General features: G+C 38.5%; 4 protein-coding genes and 1 pseudogene across 4 annotated transcripts; 1 reads left to right on the forward strand and 4 right to left on the reverse strand.

The window, feature by feature from the left end:
- Positions 1-29: 29 nt before the first annotated feature.
- On the reverse strand, positions 30-1784 carry LOC103942758 (bark storage protein A-like). The gene is made up of 4 exons (XM_009352966.3): positions 1637-1784; positions 1357-1560; positions 880-1059; positions 30-778 (listed from the first exon to the last, which is right to left on the reverse strand). The coding sequence occupies exons 1-4, from the start codon at positions 1757-1759 to the stop codon at positions 608-610; spliced, it is 678 nt and encodes a 225-aa protein (XP_009351241.3). The 5' UTR covers positions 1760-1784; the 3' UTR covers positions 30-607.
- A 1976-nt stretch (positions 1785-3760) lies between these two features.
- On the reverse strand, positions 3761-8159 carry LOC103958426 (3-phosphoinositide-dependent protein kinase 1-like). Its single transcript, XM_009370685.3, has 11 exons — positions 7392-8159; positions 6435-6615; positions 6215-6267; positions 5953-6054; positions 5774-5882; positions 5603-5681; positions 5271-5436; positions 4883-5017; positions 4593-4750; positions 4098-4320; positions 3761-3859 (listed from the first exon to the last, which is right to left on the reverse strand). The coding sequence occupies exons 1-11, from the start codon at positions 7566-7568 to the stop codon at positions 3776-3778; spliced, it is 1467 nt and encodes a 488-aa protein (XP_009368960.1). The 5' UTR covers positions 7569-8159; the 3' UTR covers positions 3761-3775.
- Positions 8160-8458: 299 nt separating this feature from the next.
- Positions 8459-11503, reverse strand: LOC103958427 (annotated as a pseudogene).
- A 2288-nt stretch (positions 11504-13791) lies between these two features.
- Positions 13792-16442, forward strand: LOC103958429 (probable inactive purple acid phosphatase 29). Its single transcript, XM_009370687.3, has 4 exons — positions 13792-14286; positions 14514-14908; positions 15082-15532; positions 16180-16442. Exons 1-4 carry the CDS (start codon positions 13914-13916, stop codon positions 16209-16211), a joined length of 1251 nt encoding a protein of 416 aa, XP_009368962.2. The 5' UTR covers positions 13792-13913; the 3' UTR covers positions 16212-16442.
- On the reverse strand, positions 16417-18350 carry LOC103958428 (cysteine-rich receptor-like protein kinase 7). Its single transcript, XM_048566122.1, has 3 exons — positions 18026-18350; positions 16866-17900; positions 16417-16794 (listed from the first exon to the last, which is right to left on the reverse strand). Exons 2-3 carry the CDS (start codon positions 17010-17012, stop codon positions 16417-16419), a joined length of 525 nt encoding a protein of 174 aa, XP_048422079.1. The 5' UTR covers positions 17013-17900; positions 18026-18350.
- Positions 18351-19360: the final 1010 nt, after the last annotated feature.

The raw sequence follows: 19360 nt of genomic DNA on the forward strand, positions 1-19360 counted from the left end.
TTGTTGTACTTCTTTTTGCACCTAATAAGTTTTTACTTTGAAAAGTGCATTTAGCTGAATGGTTTAAGAGCATTCACCCTGCGCTCGAAGTCTAATTAGTTTGATCTCCCCTCCCCCAATATCGCTTTCATGAAAAGAAAAAGCATGGCTAGCATAGATGTTTGGAGGGATCAGGAGGCGTTCTATATGAGGGGCTAGGTTTGTGTATTCGCTTTGTGAATGGTAGGCAACTGAGTTGTCCGATGACCAAGCCCAGGTGTGTAGGGTTTAGGGTTTTGTTGTCCGAAGACCAAGGCCTGCTTGTCTAATCCTTCGCTACCCTCACTGTTGTAGTAAGGGGGGAAAAATCCTTAAGAGTTGTGTATATATGCATGTAAGTTTTTGCATTAATTTCGTCAAGCTTGGTACAAACCATAGAGGGGAGCAACCCACAAGTGATATTAGGCAGGAGGAGACTTGAGCTCATATAGACCTCGTGTACATGGGTGAATACTATTAACCATTTGGCTACAAACCCATTGCAACACTGGATATTTCTTCTTATTGCATATATCAGATGGAAAATTACCACAATCTTGGTTTGAAGCAAACAAGTTTGGCAAGAACTTCATGATTTAATTTCCTTCGGAAATTCCTCGATAAACTTTATGACTACTTTGCAAGCGTTTATAGCTGCAAGAGGCCCAAAGGTGTCAACAGAGTTGTGTCCTGTTTGCCCACCTGCTATATCCAACAGCCCTCGGATGACAATCACCAGAAAGCCATTCGACAAGCTTGTTTGCCAAAACCTCACAGCACGTTAACCATTTTGCAGACAAATACGAGCTTAATTATTTTTCAGAATGTTAAATGAATCATGCAGATGTATGAAATGCTTACCATCACCACTGCTGAACTTTCCATGTCCACAGATGAAACCCGAAAAGTTTTAAAAAGGAAGTCCCTGTAAGCGGCATTGTCCACAAAAATGTTGGATGCTGAGCCTCTAAGGCTAACAACTAGCTTCGGCTTCTGTGGCAAACACACACTTGAATTTACGCATTGGTTCAGATTGATCCCCTATAGTAGTAGTATGACAGAAGCTACAATTAGTTTTGGGAAATTGATTTCCGCAAAAATCCTTTCTCCCTCTGCACTATCCTCGATTCTCATTTGATTTATCTAGTCCAAAGCAAATAAATAAACACAGGTGCAAAAAGCGGCGTGCAAAAATCACATCCCTTAGTTTTCAGGAAAAAGGAAATACGGATTTCAACTTATAGCTGCTACGCTACAAAGGTTTTGGTATCAATCCTTTTCATTTCTAGTTCTCCAAGATTATTGCAGCACAGAAATGAGGTGATGTGGATGACTGACCTTCAGGTTGGATGCAACATGTAGCCACTGGCGAGTAGTGTTTGCCCAAAAAATTGGTCGAGCGGTGTTGGCCTTTCCGGACTCAGAGAAGAATTCATAACTAAATCCAATGTGTCCCAACAGGTTATCTCCTCCTTCTGGTACATTGTATCCTTTGAAGTCCAAGCCAGCGACGTCATTGTAATTCACAGTTCCACTTGGGTTCTGTCCGTAATTAAAACCAATATTGCAATTTTTAGGACAGAAAGATGGAAAAAGATTAAGAATGTACTAAACTTACCAGCCAATCCCAAATGCCAGCGTGCAAACTGTTGAGGAATACATCACCAATTGACATGGAATTATTGGCGTTTCCGGCAATGCCAAAATGGACAATTCCTACAATGTCAAACAGATCCACCATTTGCTGTGTTGCTGCAGCAGCATTCACCTGATTCAGAAGCGTTTCGAATTTCATCAGGATGACTCGAAAGATTACCCTTAACCAGTTACAACATGAAAATGCAGCGCAATACGGGGCTTTTTCTCTTTCTTGTGTCAATAAAACGGATAAAATTGGCCAAATTCTATGTGTGTTAAGATTCCGAGAGCTGTGTGATAGTAACTAACTTTTCGTGCATTTAGTAGTTTCACTCTGAGAAGCTCTTCGATGTGGTTATGTATTCTGAAAACTATAGTTCCAATCCCTGAACGGGGTCTGCCATGAGATTTTGAGGGCCATGTGCAAAACTTAAACTAAGCCCTAACATGATTTAACACGATAATACATGAGAAATTTTTTTGAGTGAATCAGTGCCATAAATTAAGCAGCCAGCGTTTAACTGAGAGATTGAACATTGCTAACTTTTTGGTGCGTTAGCAGACAGTAAGCATGGCTCACTATTACAACGTTACAACTGTGATAAGACCAAAATACGGTCCTTTGCGGTTGAACTTCTTCGATCAGATTCAAAGATTTCCTGTTTAATGGTAAAGAAAACGAAGAAACAGCTAGCAGGGAGAACAAAACCAGCATAATGAAGCATTGCGACACCTGTTTTGCAGTCATGGTCGCGACGTTGAAAAGAAATTGTTGAAAAAATATGAACTTGCTGATCAGAATTACTTGCCATTGAAGCCACTTGCATAAGCTTTCATTCCATTGACCACAAAAGTCTCTGTGCCACTGTGCATAACTTCCTGATCCTAGGTGGAATGCCACTTGCATACTTGATATAAAAAGTTTTTCCAATCGAAATGTTATTTGCTAACTGGATTTGAAAGCTTGGTGATTTGGAGTCAAATTTGACATCAACTTTAAATTTATTATTAATTCATTTTAATGGTGGGTCTCTTATTCCACTAATATTTCAACCAATAAAAATTTTGTTTTTAACATTTTTTTTAATAATTACAACCATTTGGAGCTCTATTTAAATAATAAAATAACATTTGACAATTCGGTTGAAGAAGTACAAAATTTGACATGAGATTTCAGATTGTCACATCAGTCATCAATTGTAATTTGAAACTTATAATTTGACATTTCCTTTGGAGATGGTCTAAGAAAACACAGAGAATGATATATTCATAGTAGTGAGTATTATATCATTGTCTAATTATATAAAAATCAGAATTAGTCGAACATTAGGCATTTGGGACATTAATATATGGTTACGAAGATAACGACATCGATAATCATCTGCGTAACATTTTGACCACTTCAACATTTACTGATGGAACAATAATTCGACGAGGAATGGATAATGGCACCGATAATCATCTGTAGCGGGTCAGCTATGAACAGGGTTCTGTGGTCGGTCTGTGGCCCTGGATGCCAAAGGCATCCTTGGGGTGGAGACGATGGGGTTGGTCCATGGATTTCTGATAAACTTCAAGCTAGTCTCAAAACTAAAGAAGTCAATTTTTTATCACAGCCATGAAATGATTCAGAACTCAAAAATCGCCGCGCACACTTCTTTTACGTCGCCAATCATGCGGCGCAGGCACTTCTAAGGGTTAGTTGCAACAGCATCCATCTCAAGAGTTAGGAACAAGATGCAACAATTTCACATCTCACTTTGTTTATTTAGAGAAACATCATATCTTTCAATGTAAAGATATTTAAAAATTTCGTTAACTGGATTGTAACTTTAGATACAATAAACAAGTAACGATCCCAGCCCCTTTACAGACCCAACAACTTAGGACCTCACAAGTACAAAATTATGCCGCACAAAGCATGAAACGGGCGAAAAACCCTCTTCACATGCTTAGTTCTAGGCATCGAGAAGGACGGAAGCTTTGCACCTTGAAAAAGATGAATCCGCAGACACCGACCTCGTTCGTTAGATAATAATTACCCGGGGCAAATTTTGATCTTTGTTCCTCCTCACTATGATATCCAAAAAAAGAAATGTATGAAGACCACACACGGATTTCACCTATTTTGAAGCCCCTCAATTGCCTTCTTCCACTGCCAAGCTCTTTGTTTTGCATCCTCAAATTGCAGTACCTTTTTCGGCTGAAAAAATTACATAGTATCAGAAAAGGAAATGCAACTACGTAAAACTTGAGAAGCAATTTCATCAACTCAAGGCAATAACAGCATCGCATTTCATGGCACTCCAGAGTTCAATGTCATATTATCGTAAATACACTGTAAAGTATTTTCTCAGTAATAGAGCCATGCCGCAGAATCTTAGGGGAAAACTGAGTGAAAATGATATGTGACTCAGAGAGAACAGGAAGTAAGGGCATACCGTACAAATCTTGAACTGTGATGGACTAGCGACTTGGATGCTGAAGTCATTAGAGTTGTCCGACCAGATTATATTTCCCTTCACTATTAGCTTTGCAGGATCCACATAAATCAATTTTGGCTTGTTGGTGAGGATAAGCTGCACCTTCTTGCTTGTCAGTTTCTGAATTTTCTTCACCATTGAGATCATAAGAACCGACTCTCCAGGCTCCAGGAATTGTTGCCTGTTAGCATGGTAAAACATAGATTAAAACATCGATTTGGATTTCATAAAAGAAAGAAGCAAAGGCAATTGCTATAGTAATTAGAAATAAAACATTTAACCTTCAAATCAAGTGTCAGTTAAGCATATTTAGATCCAAGATTCTTTCCAAGAAACAGGAATAACATTACACTTATTACACAGAAGTTTACAAAATACTTCGTAAGCAAAATAATCTAGGTCTTACAAGTAAAACAAGTGATGCTAAACGCAAAGCACGGGTGTAGAGAATACCATTTGGAATCAAAGGAATCAATTGAAGCAAGCCTAGTTACATGACCAGATCCTTCAGAAGAAGATGTGGCACCACTGTTACCCTCATTTTGTTTTGCTGCACCATCTCCAATGTGTAAGGGGTTCCATGAGTTATCGCGGCTATCACCCTTATCTGACTGAACACCAAAAGCATATAAACACAATGTTTTAATAAACAATCTAAAAATGCCCATGCAAGAATGGAATAATATAAGCAAGAGTTGAATTTCTCCATATAAATATTTCCAAAACAAAATTGAAATCCATACCCCTGTCTCCAAAGCCAGTTTTGGAGGAGTTTGTGCTCGTAAATTTTTCCAGTCAACTCCCTTAAAGAATGGATGCATCTTCAGTGCAGCATAACCATCCGGTCCGGCACCTGGTCTTCTGCTGGGATCTAAATCCTGAAACAGTTACATTCCCAAGAACATAAGTGGTGTATAACTCCATATAATTTTGAAGAAAAAGAATCCCATAATTTTTTTTGATAATATGGATGTTGTCTTTCCAGTTCACCAAAAAAACATTTTTTGTTCCAGAGTGGGTGGAGGGCTATTTACTTGGTCTAACCGGCTGTCATCCTAAGGGAAGGCTAGATATCACTAGCACAATTACTAATAGAAGCTGAATTGCAATAAGTATAAGTTGATAGCTTACCAATAACCGGTCGATAAGGCCTTTAGCTTCCTCTGAAAAATTATTTGGAAACCTAAGATCTCTTGCTATAATTCTTTGGAAAATAAGCCACTCGCTTGCATCTTTGAACGGAGAAGTTCCTGAAAGCATTTGGTACAAGGTGCAACCAAGTGCCCAGAGGTCATTTCTGTTTTGATATTTTCAAACGAGCAAAAAAATATATGTTATCCTACATAGTTCATAATTTTTTAGAACAGACAAAATGAACAAGGAAAAAAATAAAGAACAGAAAACTAGTAGTCAAAAGCAGCCAAAAACGTAAAAGCCCTAGTCACTCAACACAAGTGCCTTACCCGAAAGTTGCAGGCGAAGAATTCAGGACTTCGGGAGGGACATAAGCAGCTGTCCCCACAAATGTGCAGGCCTTATCATCTACACAATCATCCAGAAAAGAATTTTATCATATTAATCAAATTTCAAACTTGGAACCATGGAGCCTTCTCATGACTAAAATTATAAGATACCTGATGCTGCATTCGGAAGAACTGTAATTCGGCTATCCTGCATGGGCTTTACACTCCCAAAATCAGCAATCTTAATGTTACCCTCTGATGTAAGAAGCAAGTTCTCTGGCTGCCATTTGAAAATCTATTAGCATTTTCAAATGATTAAGTTGCACATAAGTATAGTCTTGAGAGAATACCTTTATATCTCTGTGAATCAATCCCATACTATGTATGTATTCAAGTGCGTCTACAACTTCTGCTGCATAGAAGCGAGCTTCATCCTCAGAGAGACGACCTTTCTGCGCACAATTCAGGAACAAAATATAATATTTACATAATCCTTGATGTGCAATTAAGCATGAAAATCACACCATCAAGGGGATTCTCTCATTGAAAAGGTAAAGGCAGAGGAATTTGAGAATAACATGGAAAACAAATGTTTTTAAGGTTAAAGCTCACCCTAGTTATTTGATCAAAAAGTTCTCCACCTTCACAGGATTCAAGTGCCATGTCTTCGCACAAAATTAGAGAGGCCAGTGTCAAATAGATTCCGGAATGGGAATACAACAACCAATAAATAACAAAGAATACAAAGACACTGAACCAGAAAGAATACGTGTATCTGAAACAAGTACAGAAGATATGGAGATTTCTAAAAGGTTACAACCAGAATACCTACACAATGAAAAGGAATCTTGAAAGGTAAAGAATAGCCGCACAATTCCTGGATGATCCAGCTGATCAAGAACAATACGTTCCAACTTCACATAAGCTGTTTTATTTTCTTTGGTGATGAATTTTTTGTCCATGATCTTTAATGCATAGACAGTTCCAGTGTCCTTCTTCTTAGCTCTCACAACCTGAAATTTATTGGAAATAAGAGACAAATAAGAACACAGCAAACTTTAAGCATCACAAACAGTTCAGCAGCCATATGTATATTGTATTCTTTCATCGATTAAAAGTTTTGAAACATGTTCATTATGACAGCAATCACATAGCCAGCAACATCCTTATAAGAATACCAGCAACGTCCTTATAAAATATCAGGAAGTGAACCATCTTTAATTCCTGTCGAAACTGAAGCCTATAGAGAACCCAAAAATCTGATATTTTCCCGACTCGCCTTGTAATCTCAAAACTTCTTCTACCAGCGTGATAACATATTAGCAAACTGAAAATCCTATGTCCATAATCCCAAGATTCCCAACTAAAAATCCTATGTCCTTGAATTTACTATAAGCTCACACCAATCAAATGCAGGTTTGAAACTCTGAAAGTCCCAAGTAAAAACACAAAGCACATAAGCATCCCAACTTATAAAACTGATCGACCCATGTAACGGTTATTTTTCTCCTTCCATTACATTGTAAAATTTTAGCAATTTTTCGACTAGTTTATGCAAAGTAGCAAAAGCAGGACTTCCTTCAAACCACAGGGTATGTTCTTTTGCAACAATTGATATTTTCCACAACCTATTAGCAATTATTATAAATTTGCAAGAAATTTATAGCATTTACAAATGAATTGCATCATTCAAACTACAAGAAAACCCCAGATGACAAAACACCAATTTAACAAAATCAAAACAACAAATAAACCAATAAATTTAAATAAAAAAAATTAAAAATGGGACCTTGGAGTAGGAACCAACGCCATAGATCTTGCCCAATTCAAAGTCTTGAATGGTGAAATGCTCCTGGGGAGCCCTGAAAGCGAAACTCTTGGATCTCGGAACATTGCTGTTGGCACCATTAGAAGAATTCCCCTGAATCTTCAACTTAGCATCAAAATCTTTCTCCATTGCCAACATATCTTTTCTCTCCCAATACGCCTTTACATGTTAAGCACTCTCTCTCTCTCTAGAAACCCAATTTCTCTCTCTACAGGAAAAGCCTTGGGAGGAGAGTAAAGACCATCACTTGGATGGGAAGAGACTTCCTTTGTCCCCCTTTCTCTGATATTCTCCTCTGTAAAAAGAAAAGGTGAGGAGGAGAATTGGACTAGATGGGATTGGATTCCTGATTGTTTGAAATGTGGGTATGTGTGTATTCAGAGGAGGGTGAGCAGCTTTAGCTTTGGTTCCAATTTCAAAACCCTAGAAAGTAGAGAGATTGAATTATTGTGTAATGGGGAGGAGAGAGAGAGAGAGTGTGTGTTTGTGTGTGGAGTAATATTAGTTATTGGATGGAGGAGAGGAGAGGGAGGTATGGGGATGGAAGAAGAGAGGAGAGAGGGCACATGCCACATGGGATTCAATGATGAATAGATGGATGGATGGATGGATCGCTTGCTTCCCAACCCCTAAAGCCCTAAAAATGGAAAATTGGAGGGAGTGGCGATGAAATTTGCTCATGCATTTGTCATTGCTGGTGTTAAGATTGTATGCTTTCTAAGCCCTTTTGTGGATGTGGAGGAGAGAGCATTGCAATGTCTACCGGGCTTCTCACTAACGGGTCAAAATCTTAAGTAATGTTTTCTCGTCAAACTTATTTAACACAAAATTGTTTATATTATTAATCTGTGAATTTGAACCGTAAATTAAAAAAGAAACTATCCAATAATGAGTCTAAATTTCTATATTTATAATACCTTATGTTGTCGGATTGTGTGATAAAAAAAACATTTCCAAAAGATAATCAATTTCAGTTGTTTTTTATGAGCGAAGTGATGACATAGAAATGGAAGTGCAAATGGTGAAAATAAGTGCAATGGCATAAATGGTATTTAGATTCAATGGAAGGTTCAGTTGGTCCTGTTAGGCACCCAAATCCACAAAAGATAATAACATAACAGAAAATTTGCAAAACTTTCCGGTTTCCGGCAACAACGGAACACGGTTGTGTCATTCAGCATGAGTTTGCTTTCCCTAAAACTTCGTGTATCGTTTTCTTCCATTTCAATTCGAAACTAGCCATTGCCTGGACCATGTCCATTTTGTTGATTTTCGTCCTCAACACCGTTTATATCTCCATAACGAGCCCATGGTAGAAATGATTCCAATAAGACTGCAAGTGCATTTCGATTTGCAACATCGCGTGGAGCACGGCCAAACTCCACCGGATTGCCAACATTTGCAACACTACCGGGAGCATGGCCGCCCTCCCTTGGATCACCCAAAAATTGTTGCAAAACTTCTGGCGGGGCAGTGGGCACTGACAAAGAGAAATCTGAAACTAACAAGTGGGCGTACCTATAGCAAACAAGCAAGCAGTCAGTCATTCTACCAAATTCAGGCTTAACATAAGCAGATATAACTTTGTAAGTTTACGCAACAGTGATAAACAAAGTACTAGGAAAGAAGTAGCTGAAATGCAAAACTGTTACCGCACACTTACTCGTTTTTCTCGGATGAGAATGCTTCTTTTCTCACGCATGCCCAATCGTCCTTATCGCTACTATTATGTCTTAGTGTCTCTATCACAAGCTGTGCAGCATCCCTCAGCAAATCATGCATATCTGGGAGCCTCCATGGAAGAAAATTCCTCTCAACGTATATGTTTATTAGGTGATCCAAGGATGGGATTCCTACTTGATCTGCTTGGGAAATACGGATTTTTGAGTATCTGCGCCCACACCTTGTCCTTCAAAGGTACCTTTTCCACTAATTTTTTTAAGACTGACGGGTGAAGCATCAATGCCTGTTTCATAAGATCAGCTCAAGTAGACGTGGCATTTTCCCGTGCACCTTTTGAAGATTCTTCTTTCTCAAGATAGAAATGGCAAATGGCAAGGGAATATGAAAAATTTGGAAACAACCATAAGGAGTTATCACTTTTATATTCTTCAGAGAACCGTTCTAGCCATGCATACTCCTCTGCCCTCGACGAAAAATAGTCAATGCAGAACATGGCCCCCATTGGATCATCAGAATCTAGTGAAAGTAACAACTTGCAAACTTCTAAAGCAGATCGATGGCAACCACGCCTATCCATATTTCTCATGTGAGTAAAAGGTACCGTGAACAGAGACTTGTTTGTTTCATGGCTGTATTTTAGTTGGCAATTACCCTGCAAGGGTGTGAACATTGGATTACATGCACATTCCAAAGCATATAAGCATTTCGAGATAAGTTCAGCTGATATTTGATGTTCACCCGAAAACTTATAGTACTCTGCCATGGTTATAAGCGAATCCAAATGATAAGGATTGTATAACAAAATACTTGCAATTCCATCGATATCATGTATAGCTTTGGCAGCTTCAAATGCCCTCTGAGCTTGAAGGTAGGATGAGGAATGTACATATCTGCACATAAGATCAAAATCCAGATTATGATGCATGAATCAAAACCAAACCAAAAGGACGCGAGATCACATATCATATTTGAGAACTACTTTCTTGACAACGGTTAACAATTCTCTACATTGACTCAAGCCCATCAGTAGCACCAGCTTTCTTCTAAGTGCAGAAAAAATTGATAGCACTAGCAGTTTTTGTACTCATTTCAAGATACAACAACAAGCAAAGAGAATGATCCTACCGAACGTGGTGATATCCATCAATCACTTGAAGAAATTCCATGGAAAAAGAGCCACCCCAGTGACGCCAATGCTCTGATGCAGTGACAAGTATGGTTTTTCTAGGAATATTAGCAGCACGTCTTCCACCACGCACCAGTCTAGAACTGCCACCACTTCGCTCATGTTTCTCAAAGGACTTTACCACCTTAGAGCCAAAGATTCTCCGCAGCCCAGAGTCAGCACAGAGGGCGCACACGGCTTAGCCAAATTCTCACAACCATTTCCGCTGGCTGCTTTTTCCGGAGCATCCAAAGAAATGGATTCAAGAATCCCATCCAAGGGCTTTTCGACATTGGAAGCAGCCGAAGAACAGGAAGAAGCCTCTTTGCCTTTCTTCTTTTTCTTCTTCTTTGATTTTTGATCGTTGGTTGAAGCTACACCGGCCTTCGTTTCAGCTCAGGCACAACAACCACGGGTTCATCAACAGTTTCTGATTCATCCTCCTGCAACCACCCAAGACCCCCACAAAAAATTAGAAAAAACACCCTGACAATTTTAAGTTCTATACAAAAACCTTCAAGAGCTCAATCGGAGAAAAAAAGCCCCATACCTATCCACTTGTCATGCTCTAACTGATTCTTACTCTCCCATTTCCAATTCAATTCGGTTTTTTCTAAAGTTTCGAGTTTGAAGTGTTTTTCTCTAAAGTGTAAAGTTTCGATGGCTTAGGCTCCAAAAAAACATCCAAAATAAAACCCTTTTAACGTATCCAATGACAACCCATCACAGCTAGAAGATCACTCAGCACATTGAATGCAAAAATCAATAAAATTTTCACCATTTAAATTATAATTCGTTTCATTTTCTTAAATCCACTTAAAAGCGAAAAATAAGAATTAAATTAAAAAAAGTGAACCTGGTGGTTGTTGTCGTCGCCGCCGCCGTTGAGGAGGTCAAGGGGATTGATTTTAACTTTTCCATTGAGCTGCTGGCTTTCTTCTTCTCCTTCTGATTCGGATACTATTACGTGTCGGTCTTCTTCTTCTTCTTGTTCCTTCAAAACTTTCTTCAGCATTCGACCGGACATCGCCGCAGTAATCCGAAGCTCGATTCTCTCAAAATTCTCAATCTTTTCTATTCAAATCAGCTTCAGTGATTCACCAACTGACAAATAAAACCCAAATTGCCAAAAAACTCGAGCTCGAGTCCGAATTCGATTACTGGATTCTGGATATCCCAATAGGAAACAGGATGACTAAACGACATCACTTCGGTGTCGATAACAATAGTATTATGAGTTTATATTTGGGTGCATTTTACTTCCTCGGGTTTGAGTGCAATTGCAAACTTATATAATATTTTTAAAATATTTCAATCTCATTCTCAAACTTTTATTTTGTTACAATTTTATAAATCCGTTAATTAAGCCGTTAAGTGATGACGTAACAAATACACAACTCACATATTTGATCATATGACATATAAAAAATAATTGGTTATCAAAAAACAATTTAGTATTATCATTTATATTTGGATAAATTACATTTTACTTCTTCAGGTTTGAGTGCAATTGCAATCTTATACAATATTTTAAAAATATTTCAATCCCATACTCAAACTTTTATTTTGTTACAATTTCATACATATGTTAATTAAACCGTTAAATAATGACGTGACAAATACATGACCCACATATTTGATCATGTGGTATATAAAAAATAATTGGATATCAAAAAACAATTTAAACAAAAAAATTAAGTGTTGTTTAAACAAACAATATGATTTATAATAAAGGTTTGGGAGTGGGCTAATAATATGGTTCAAATTCATCTTTGACGGAAATCGAATATAAAATTTTCACTTACAAGTGAGAATAATACTAAATCATAGTACTAAGTGCTGCATAGGTAATTTTAGTATAAAAAAAGTTAGATTTAGTCCAAATTTTGATAGTGTATTTAGTAAAAACTCAAAAATTGTATATCTTCAAATTTAACTCTTTGATTAACTTGCTACATAACAAACTTTGAGTGAATGTTTCATTCCTATTTTACCCCCAATGAGTAGTTGGTACACGTAATGCCCATTAATTATTAACTTATGATATGTATTTAATGTTCTCTCTAAAACGTTTTGAGTAATATTTTTTTATATTTAAAAAGTGAGATAATCGGTGGCAAACCACAGTTATCCACTTTTTTCAGGAACTGAAAAGACTTACAGAGGCATTATAGCCTCCCTCTAGCCACAAGTCTGGCTTTCGCACCAACAGCGGGCTTCAAACCTGAGACCTCTAATTTTTAGTTTTAAGAAAACTTCATAATCCGTCTTTTACCACAAGGGTAGACCAATTTTTTAAACCATATTTACAAATCAAGTGATATGTCACAAATAGAAAATAAACACATTAATCAACACTTAAGTTATAATTTAATCATTAACAACAGCGTTATATGATATACAAAATATAACCTAAAAAATAGTCCCTCTCGCATTACCTCTTTTTATTCAATGTAGTTGGCACACAAGCTGGCGTGTTAGTTGTTACTGCAAATTGTTGAGGTGCGTGTTATTCACACACTCCTTTTTAGTTTTCGCACACTTTTAGTTAATTTCTGTCATTTGAATCTGATTCGAGACTAAAAATTAAAAGAGTGTGTGTGAAGTAAAAATAGATGCGTAGATAACACATTCCTTATACAGTTAGGCATATTGTACACGTGGACGAACAAGAGTTTACTTCAAACTTTGTTGCAATAAGAAAATTGTCGGATTTTTTTCCTAGGAATCTCAAGGATCCTGTAATCGTAACCGTTCATCGTAAATTATGTAGTCAGTTTTCGTTAGATATTATTTATATTTAATTTTAAAATTTAAATTTAAAATAATTTATGATTGCACGATAAATGATAAATAATCATGATCACCGAATTCTTAGTTTTCTTGAAAAAAGAATCCTGCAAGGATCATTTTCCAAGAAAAGTAAGTGTGAGGTTACAAATATCAAAGCTGCACTAATGACGCTGCAGCTTGTATGATTGTATCTAATCCGCTGGGGAATATGCTTGCAGGGATTCTAAATCTATCACTTTCTTGTAATTAGTGCTTAATCAATTACACAAACAGAGGGACAAGGATTGTCTGCCCTCCGCTTCATGTATTCTCCCTCCACTTCATGTATTCTTTTTGTGCTCTCTTATTTGTGTGATCACAGTTAAATCGTGTCAATATTATATATTACTATTTATTTTTGTCTTATTATCTCTATAAAAAAAAATATAAAATATTAACATGATTTAAACGTGATCACTCAAAACAGAACGACATGAGAAGGGCACTGGAAGTGGAGGACAACCAATCCTTGTCCCAGACAGAGATACTTAACAAAGAGTCAAATAACACAGTAAACAGATATAAAGCGCTGAGTTGAAGGAAAATTTTTTTATTCTGACCAAAACAGATAGGAAATTTTAGTTTTTATATTATTAACATTTTAATATATATATCCTATCATTTATGATATATATGTTACAAAATTAATAACTTAAAATATAAAATTTCACAGCACTATTATTAAAACATTTCCATCACGACTGAAAATTTCTGGAGTTGAAGAGGGAACTATAAACGATTACGATTAATATTAAACTCGTGTCAGACTGAGACTGATATTTTGTTCGGTTGGTGAGTTTATAATGGTGGTTCAGAGTCTCTGTTGTGGAGATGAGAGTGGTGCAGTGACAGTGAGGATGAAGAGGGACAGGGAGGTGCTAAGGAGTCTATTTTTAGCGGCGGTGGTGGTGATGGCGCTGCTTCCGGTATGGGGTATGGCCGCCGCAGAACAACAGCACCACCAACAAGGTGGAGGTGGGGAGAAGAAGCTGAGGTTTGGGACAGATGGGCAGTTTAAGATTCTGCAAGTGGCGGATATGCACTATGCCGATGGCAAGACCACGCCCTGTTTGGATGTGCTGCCGTCCCAGTTTCCAACTTGCTCTGACCTCAACACCACCGCCTTTGTCCTCCGCATGATCGAGGCGGAGAAGCCGAATCTCATCGTCTTCACCGGTATTTGTCCCCCCCCCCCTTCTCATCATTGCTGTTGATGCTTATAGACAAGGACATTGATGCAAAACATAATCTTCTGTCCACTATTTAGCTGATGATCATTGGTTTTGGTTTAGCATAGGACATCGTTTTAGCTGATAAGCACTGTATTTTGTTTAGCAAAGTTTTGATTTAGCCATGATACTCGGCTCTCTGATTGGTTCTCCAATCTGAACTTTGTGTTACAGGGGATAACATATTCGGGTTTGATGCCACAAATGGTGCTAAATCTTTGAACGAGGCATACGCCCCAGCAATCGCGTCCAACATCCCGTGGGCAGCTGTGTTGGGGAACCATGATCAGGAATCCGACCTCTCGAGGGAAGGGGTAATGAAACACATTGTTGGGTTGAAGAACACTCTGGCTCAAGTTAATCCTTTGGACCAAGATGTTATTGATGGTTTTGGGAACTATAACCTAGAGGTCGCCGGAGTTGAGGGCTCTGGTTTTGAAAACAAATCGGTTCTCAATCTTTACTTCCTTGACAGCGGAGATTACTCCACGGTTCCCTCCATCGGTGGTTATGGTTGGATCAAACCCTCCCAACAATATTGGTTTGAACAAACTTCTGCAAAGCTTCAGGTACTAATTTGGCTATTTTGCTCACCGTTTTTTTTATGGATCACATATACCTAAACTAGTCATTTCCATCAACCCTTGCACAAGATCGATATGTGATGATTAAGATCCACTTTGACTTTGAGCAAGTAACTTATTTCTAATTAGTTCTGATGAGACCCTTTTTTCCCCTGCAGAAAGCGTACATAAGCAAGCCACTGCCCCAGAAAGCACCTGCGCCAGGGCTCGCATACTTTCACATACCATTGCCGGAATTTGCTAGTTTTGACTCATCAAACTTTACCGGAGTGAGGCAAGAAGGCATTAGCTCTGCTTCTGTGAACTCGGGCTTCTTCACAACCATGGTTGCAGCAGGAGATGTGAAGGCTGTGTTCACAGGTCACGATCACCTCAATGACTTCTGCGGGGAGCTAACTGGCATAAACCTTTGTTATGCTGGGGGATTTGGATACCATGCTTATGGGAAGGCTGGATGGGAACGGAGAGCAAGGGTTGTGGTAGCAAACTTAGAGAAAACGAAAAGGGGAGGATGGGGAGTGGTCAAGTCAATCAAAACATGGAAGCGCCTTGATGATGAGCACCTCACTGCTATTGATGGTCAGGTTATCTGGAGCAAGAGCTCTGTAGGTATGTATTCCTTGAAGGAGCACGAAAATTTTCAGTACTGCCCACCTAGCTCTTTCTAGACATTGATGAGTGGTCTTCTAGGAACATATTTAGTGGTCTATGTTCCATTTATGCATAAAATAACAACGTAACAAGCTTGTGATTGCCCAAAACTTCTGCCCGTTCACTCAAAGTTGCAGTTTTCTGAACAACTTGTTAAGTTGTTCGATCCCATGCTTATGTGATACTGGATCTAGAGTTGTGTTTTTATCTGTCCAGCTTGTTATAATTAATATAACGGCTTTGCCACAATAATATGACAGTAAAATTCTTTCTTCCGCTTCTCAACTTTCTTCATTGTGTTGGTCACAAGGTATCGTTGCTTGCTGCTAAAGGAATCCCTTATACACGGGGACTCTAGTTTCCTCATACACTTCTAGACCATCTTAGCCAAACACCTCCTCCCCATTTCTCACTCAAAATCCGAAAAGAGAAGCCGGAAACATCTGATCTTGATCTATGATAATGATGAATTGTGTTAAATATTGTATCCGCTGCTTCAACTGTCATTATGGTATAATATTATCGCAAAGGTCAAAATTCATTTGTATTTCTCACATACTATCGCCTGCTTCATCTCATTTTCTTGTTTCATCTATATTGAACAGGTATTCGTAGAAAACCTGTTGGCGGTAATTGAGTAACGAGCACAAGGCAAGAAACGAGGCATAAGAAAGTTGTGGAAATCCTGGCGAGGAAATTGTCATTTGTTTCTTTGTAATTTAACAGACAATAAATGAAATCTATCAAAAAAGGGAGTAATGTACTGTTTGTATGCTATGTAAGTGCATTCTGAAATAAGGTAAGCAGGACCCAGAAAAATGATGTAACAAGGTTGATTGTCATTATACTATAGACCGGTTATCTACAATTGGTGACAATTTGTTGATCGTGCAAGCCATCGTCGCTGCAGCAAATTCTCTACGCGGGACATCTTCTGAAATCGTCAAACCATTTGCAGACCAACTATGAGCACTTGTTTGATGTCGGTGAGCAGTAGATCTTCCGGCAAAGAAGGCTGGTTGCTCGGGTTTGGAAAAACTATTTGTTTCAGTTTTCATCATTAGAGCAACTGATGACATGGTTGGCCTATGATTGGCATCTTGTTGAACACATAATAATCCCATATGGATGTATCTCGAAAATTCGTCTGCGCTGCATGAATCTTTCAACAATGGATCCATCAGCTCCAACACTTTCCCTTCATTCCACAACTGCCAAGCCTGCATGCGGTCGAGGATGTAAAAGTAACACATCTAATTAAGTTGATAGATAGGTAGTTAATCAGGCTTACATGTGCTAAAAGAGTAGCTGCAGTATCTGTGAGATGAAAGCCTAAAAAGTTCCTTCTCCCAGTTACGATCTCAAGCAAGAGTACGCCGAAGCTAAAAACATTTGATTTTATGGAGCAAAACCCGCCCATAGCATATTCGGGAGTCATGTAACCACTAATTGCACATCCAAAATAGTTGCAATCAAAGATGAGTTATCAAAGTCAATATATATAGGTATATAAATAAGTTGTTTGAGACTAAGCATAGAGGTATAATTAAGTTCAAGAAACTAAGTACCGTCAATTCTTCTCGTGTTTCCTTCAGTTTGATCATCAACTCCAAACATTCTAGCCATCCCAAAGTTTGATATTTTTGGATTCATATTAACATCTAATAGGATATTGCTCGGTTTCAAATCGCGATGTATAACTCTAAGCCTTGAATCTTCATGAAGATATAGAATTTCTTGAGCTATTCCTCCTATTATCATGCAATGTCTCGACCAATCCAATTGTTCTCGTTTTTTCAATTCTATACTCACATTAATCGGCAAACAAAGAGTAGTAAGCAATAATATATGCAAGAAATAACAGACAGTTAACAAACAAACCACACACATATATGCATTTATACACCATTTAGAAAACAATCAAGACTTTTGTCAGGCACATATTCATAGACAAGTATGGTTTCTTCTCCTTCCAAGCAAAATCCCAGAAGCTTCACTAGATTTCTGTGCTGAAGCTTGGCTATCAATAGAAGTTCATTCTTAAGCTCTTGTACACCTTGCACCGAGCTTTTCGACAACCTCTTTACTGCTATTTCTTGTCCATTAACACCAAGCGTTCACTGAAAAATATATATCCCTGTCAGGTATATGTAGGAATTATGCTAAGCACACCTGGTGTGTGTGTGTGTGTGTAAAGTTTCATACCTTGAAAACTTACCAAATCCGCCTTGACCTAACCTATTACTATCAGAAAACTTGCTTGTTGCAGTTTCAATAGTTTCCAAGTCCAGTTGCAAGGACTCAACAGCTGCTATATCATTTCTAGCTATTAAGAAATTAAATTAAGCAGTGATTATAATGAGTTCATCAGAAGATTACACGTAATTGACATTGGAGAACATGAAAGAACAAGTGATCGACTGAATTTAATTGTTTGGTTCTTCTTTTTACCATTCTTTTCTTCTCCCTGGACTTTATGCTTGTTTCGTGATGATCTCCTCGTGCCTGGGAAGTAGTAGCCAATAGCTACAAGCACCGCGCAGACAGTAACAGAAGCAACAATACTGGCGACGATTACTGGCAATGGTTTTCTTCTTCCTATACATGAACAAGTTTTTAAATATAAACTTTTGAAAACCGTTTTCCAAGGATCCGTTTAGATTTGATACCAAGGCTTGACTTGAGATTAAAACATTACATCCATATATTCCTGGTCACTAGACCAAGATAAGATTTCTCATAGCCGTTTTGTGTGACGGCAACATGACATGCACTAATATAAATGTGTACATTTATATGATCAACTCTATTACCTTGAGGAGGAGGAGGAGGAGGAGGAGGACGAATATGAGGAACCTATGGTTTCCCGTAAAAGGGGACAGTTTCGTACCTGACATTACAACTGGGACAGATAAATTGTCCTCCATCGATTCCTCCATTGGTTGAAACTACATGTGCTACGGCGACCCTAAGACAGGAATTGCAATCTGCAGTGGAGAGGTCCTGCGTGCACTGCGCAAGGCTGTACAGCGTAATATTCGACCCTGTAACATGCGCTTACTTGGATGCGAACTTGGAAGAAGCCTTGGAAGCCTCGGAAGCCTCGGTGACTAAATCATTCAAAATACTCTCCATTACGTGATTAAATCCGGTTGGTTCATCTGGTATTGTTGCATTAACTTTCGGTACTGTCTGGATGGAAAGCATCGTTTCGATGAAATCAGGCAAGTATTGCACAATGGAAAAGAATGACTCATCTGAGTACCTTAACATACAGTTCTTGCCGTGCCACCACACAACCCGTTTACTTCTGGGGCAGCTCCGGACTGCCATTAGGATTGCCGCGTTCACGCATTGGGCGCAAACGTCTACCTCAACATCACCACAACAGAGGAAGCAGCCGTGTGCCATTTATTGGAAGAAGGACAGCACGGCAAGCTGTATGTACAGACAGCACAGCAAGCATACAGCACGGCAAGCATGGGTAAAGGAAAGACAGCAAGGGTGTGCACTCTGGAAAGGAATGTGCATGTGATTGCTGACTCATGGACAGCAGGGAAAGGAATGTGCATGTGCATGTGTGCTGTTGCATCCGATTACAAGGGTGTAAAGCTTTCAGCTTTCTTTTTTGTATTGTGTATAAGTATGCCTTCCCATAAGGCTTTCTATGATATGAAATATATTACAATTCAAATCAGAAAAATCAATATGGTATCAGAGCAGGAAAAATAACCTGCTTCTGCATCATCTTATCCATGTCGTTCGCATTCGCGCCGAAAGAATTAA

The sequence above is a fragment of a genome, unplaced genomic scaffold (assembly GCF_019419815.1).
Source record: "Pyrus x bretschneideri cultivar Hongxiangsu unplaced genomic scaffold, Pyrus_bretschneideri_v1 Contig40, whole genome shotgun sequence".
NCBI lineage: Eukaryota > Viridiplantae > Streptophyta > Magnoliopsida > Rosales > Rosaceae > Pyrus > Pyrus x bretschneideri.

Excerpts from the sequence above, each read along its gene's own strand:
- LOC103958426 (XM_009370685.3), bottom strand. The coding sequence starts at position 7,568 with ATGTTGGCAATGGAGAAAGATTTTGATGCTAAGTTGAAGATTCAGGGG. Across the intron at positions 5,018-5,270 it reads GCCTTATCGACCGGTTATTG|GATTTAGATCCCAGCAGAAG; the intron begins GTAAGCTATCAA and ends TAACTGTTTCAG. Across the intron at positions 4,751-4,882 it reads AACTGGCTTTGGAGACAGGG|TCAGATAAGGGTGATAGCCG; the intron begins GTATGGATTTCA and ends TTTGGTGTTCAG.
- LOC103942758 (XM_009352966.3), bottom strand. The coding sequence starts at position 1,759 with ATGGTGGATCTGTTTGACATTGTAGGAATTGTCCATTTTGGCATTGCC. Across the intron at positions 1,561-1,636 it reads CTGGCATTTGGGATTGGCTG|AACCCAAGTGGAACTGTGAA; the intron begins GTAAGTTTAGTA and ends AATTACGGACAG. Across the intron at positions 779-879 it reads AAAGTTCAGCAGTGGTGATG|ACAAGCTTGTCGAATGGCTT; the intron begins GTAAGCATTTCA and ends AGGTTTTGGCAA.
- LOC103958429 (XM_009370687.3), top strand. The coding sequence starts at position 13,914 with ATGGTGGTTCAGAGTCTCTGTTGTGGAGATGAGAGTGGTGCAGTGACA. Across the intron at positions 14,909-15,081 it reads AAACTTCTGCAAAGCTTCAG|AAAGCGTACATAAGCAAGCC; the intron begins GTACTAATTTGG and ends TTTCCCCTGCAG. Across the intron at positions 15,533-16,179 it reads CTGGAGCAAGAGCTCTGTAG|GTATTCGTAGAAAACCTGTT; the intron begins GTATGTATTCCT and ends TATATTGAACAG.
- LOC103958428 (XM_048566122.1), bottom strand. The coding sequence starts at position 17,012 with ATGACTCCCGAATATGCTATGGGCGGGTTTTGCTCCATAAAATCAAAT. Across the intron at positions 16,795-16,865 it reads CAGCTACTCTTTTAGCACAT|GCTTGGCAGTTGTGGAATGA; the intron begins GTAAGCCTGATT and ends GACCGCATGCAG.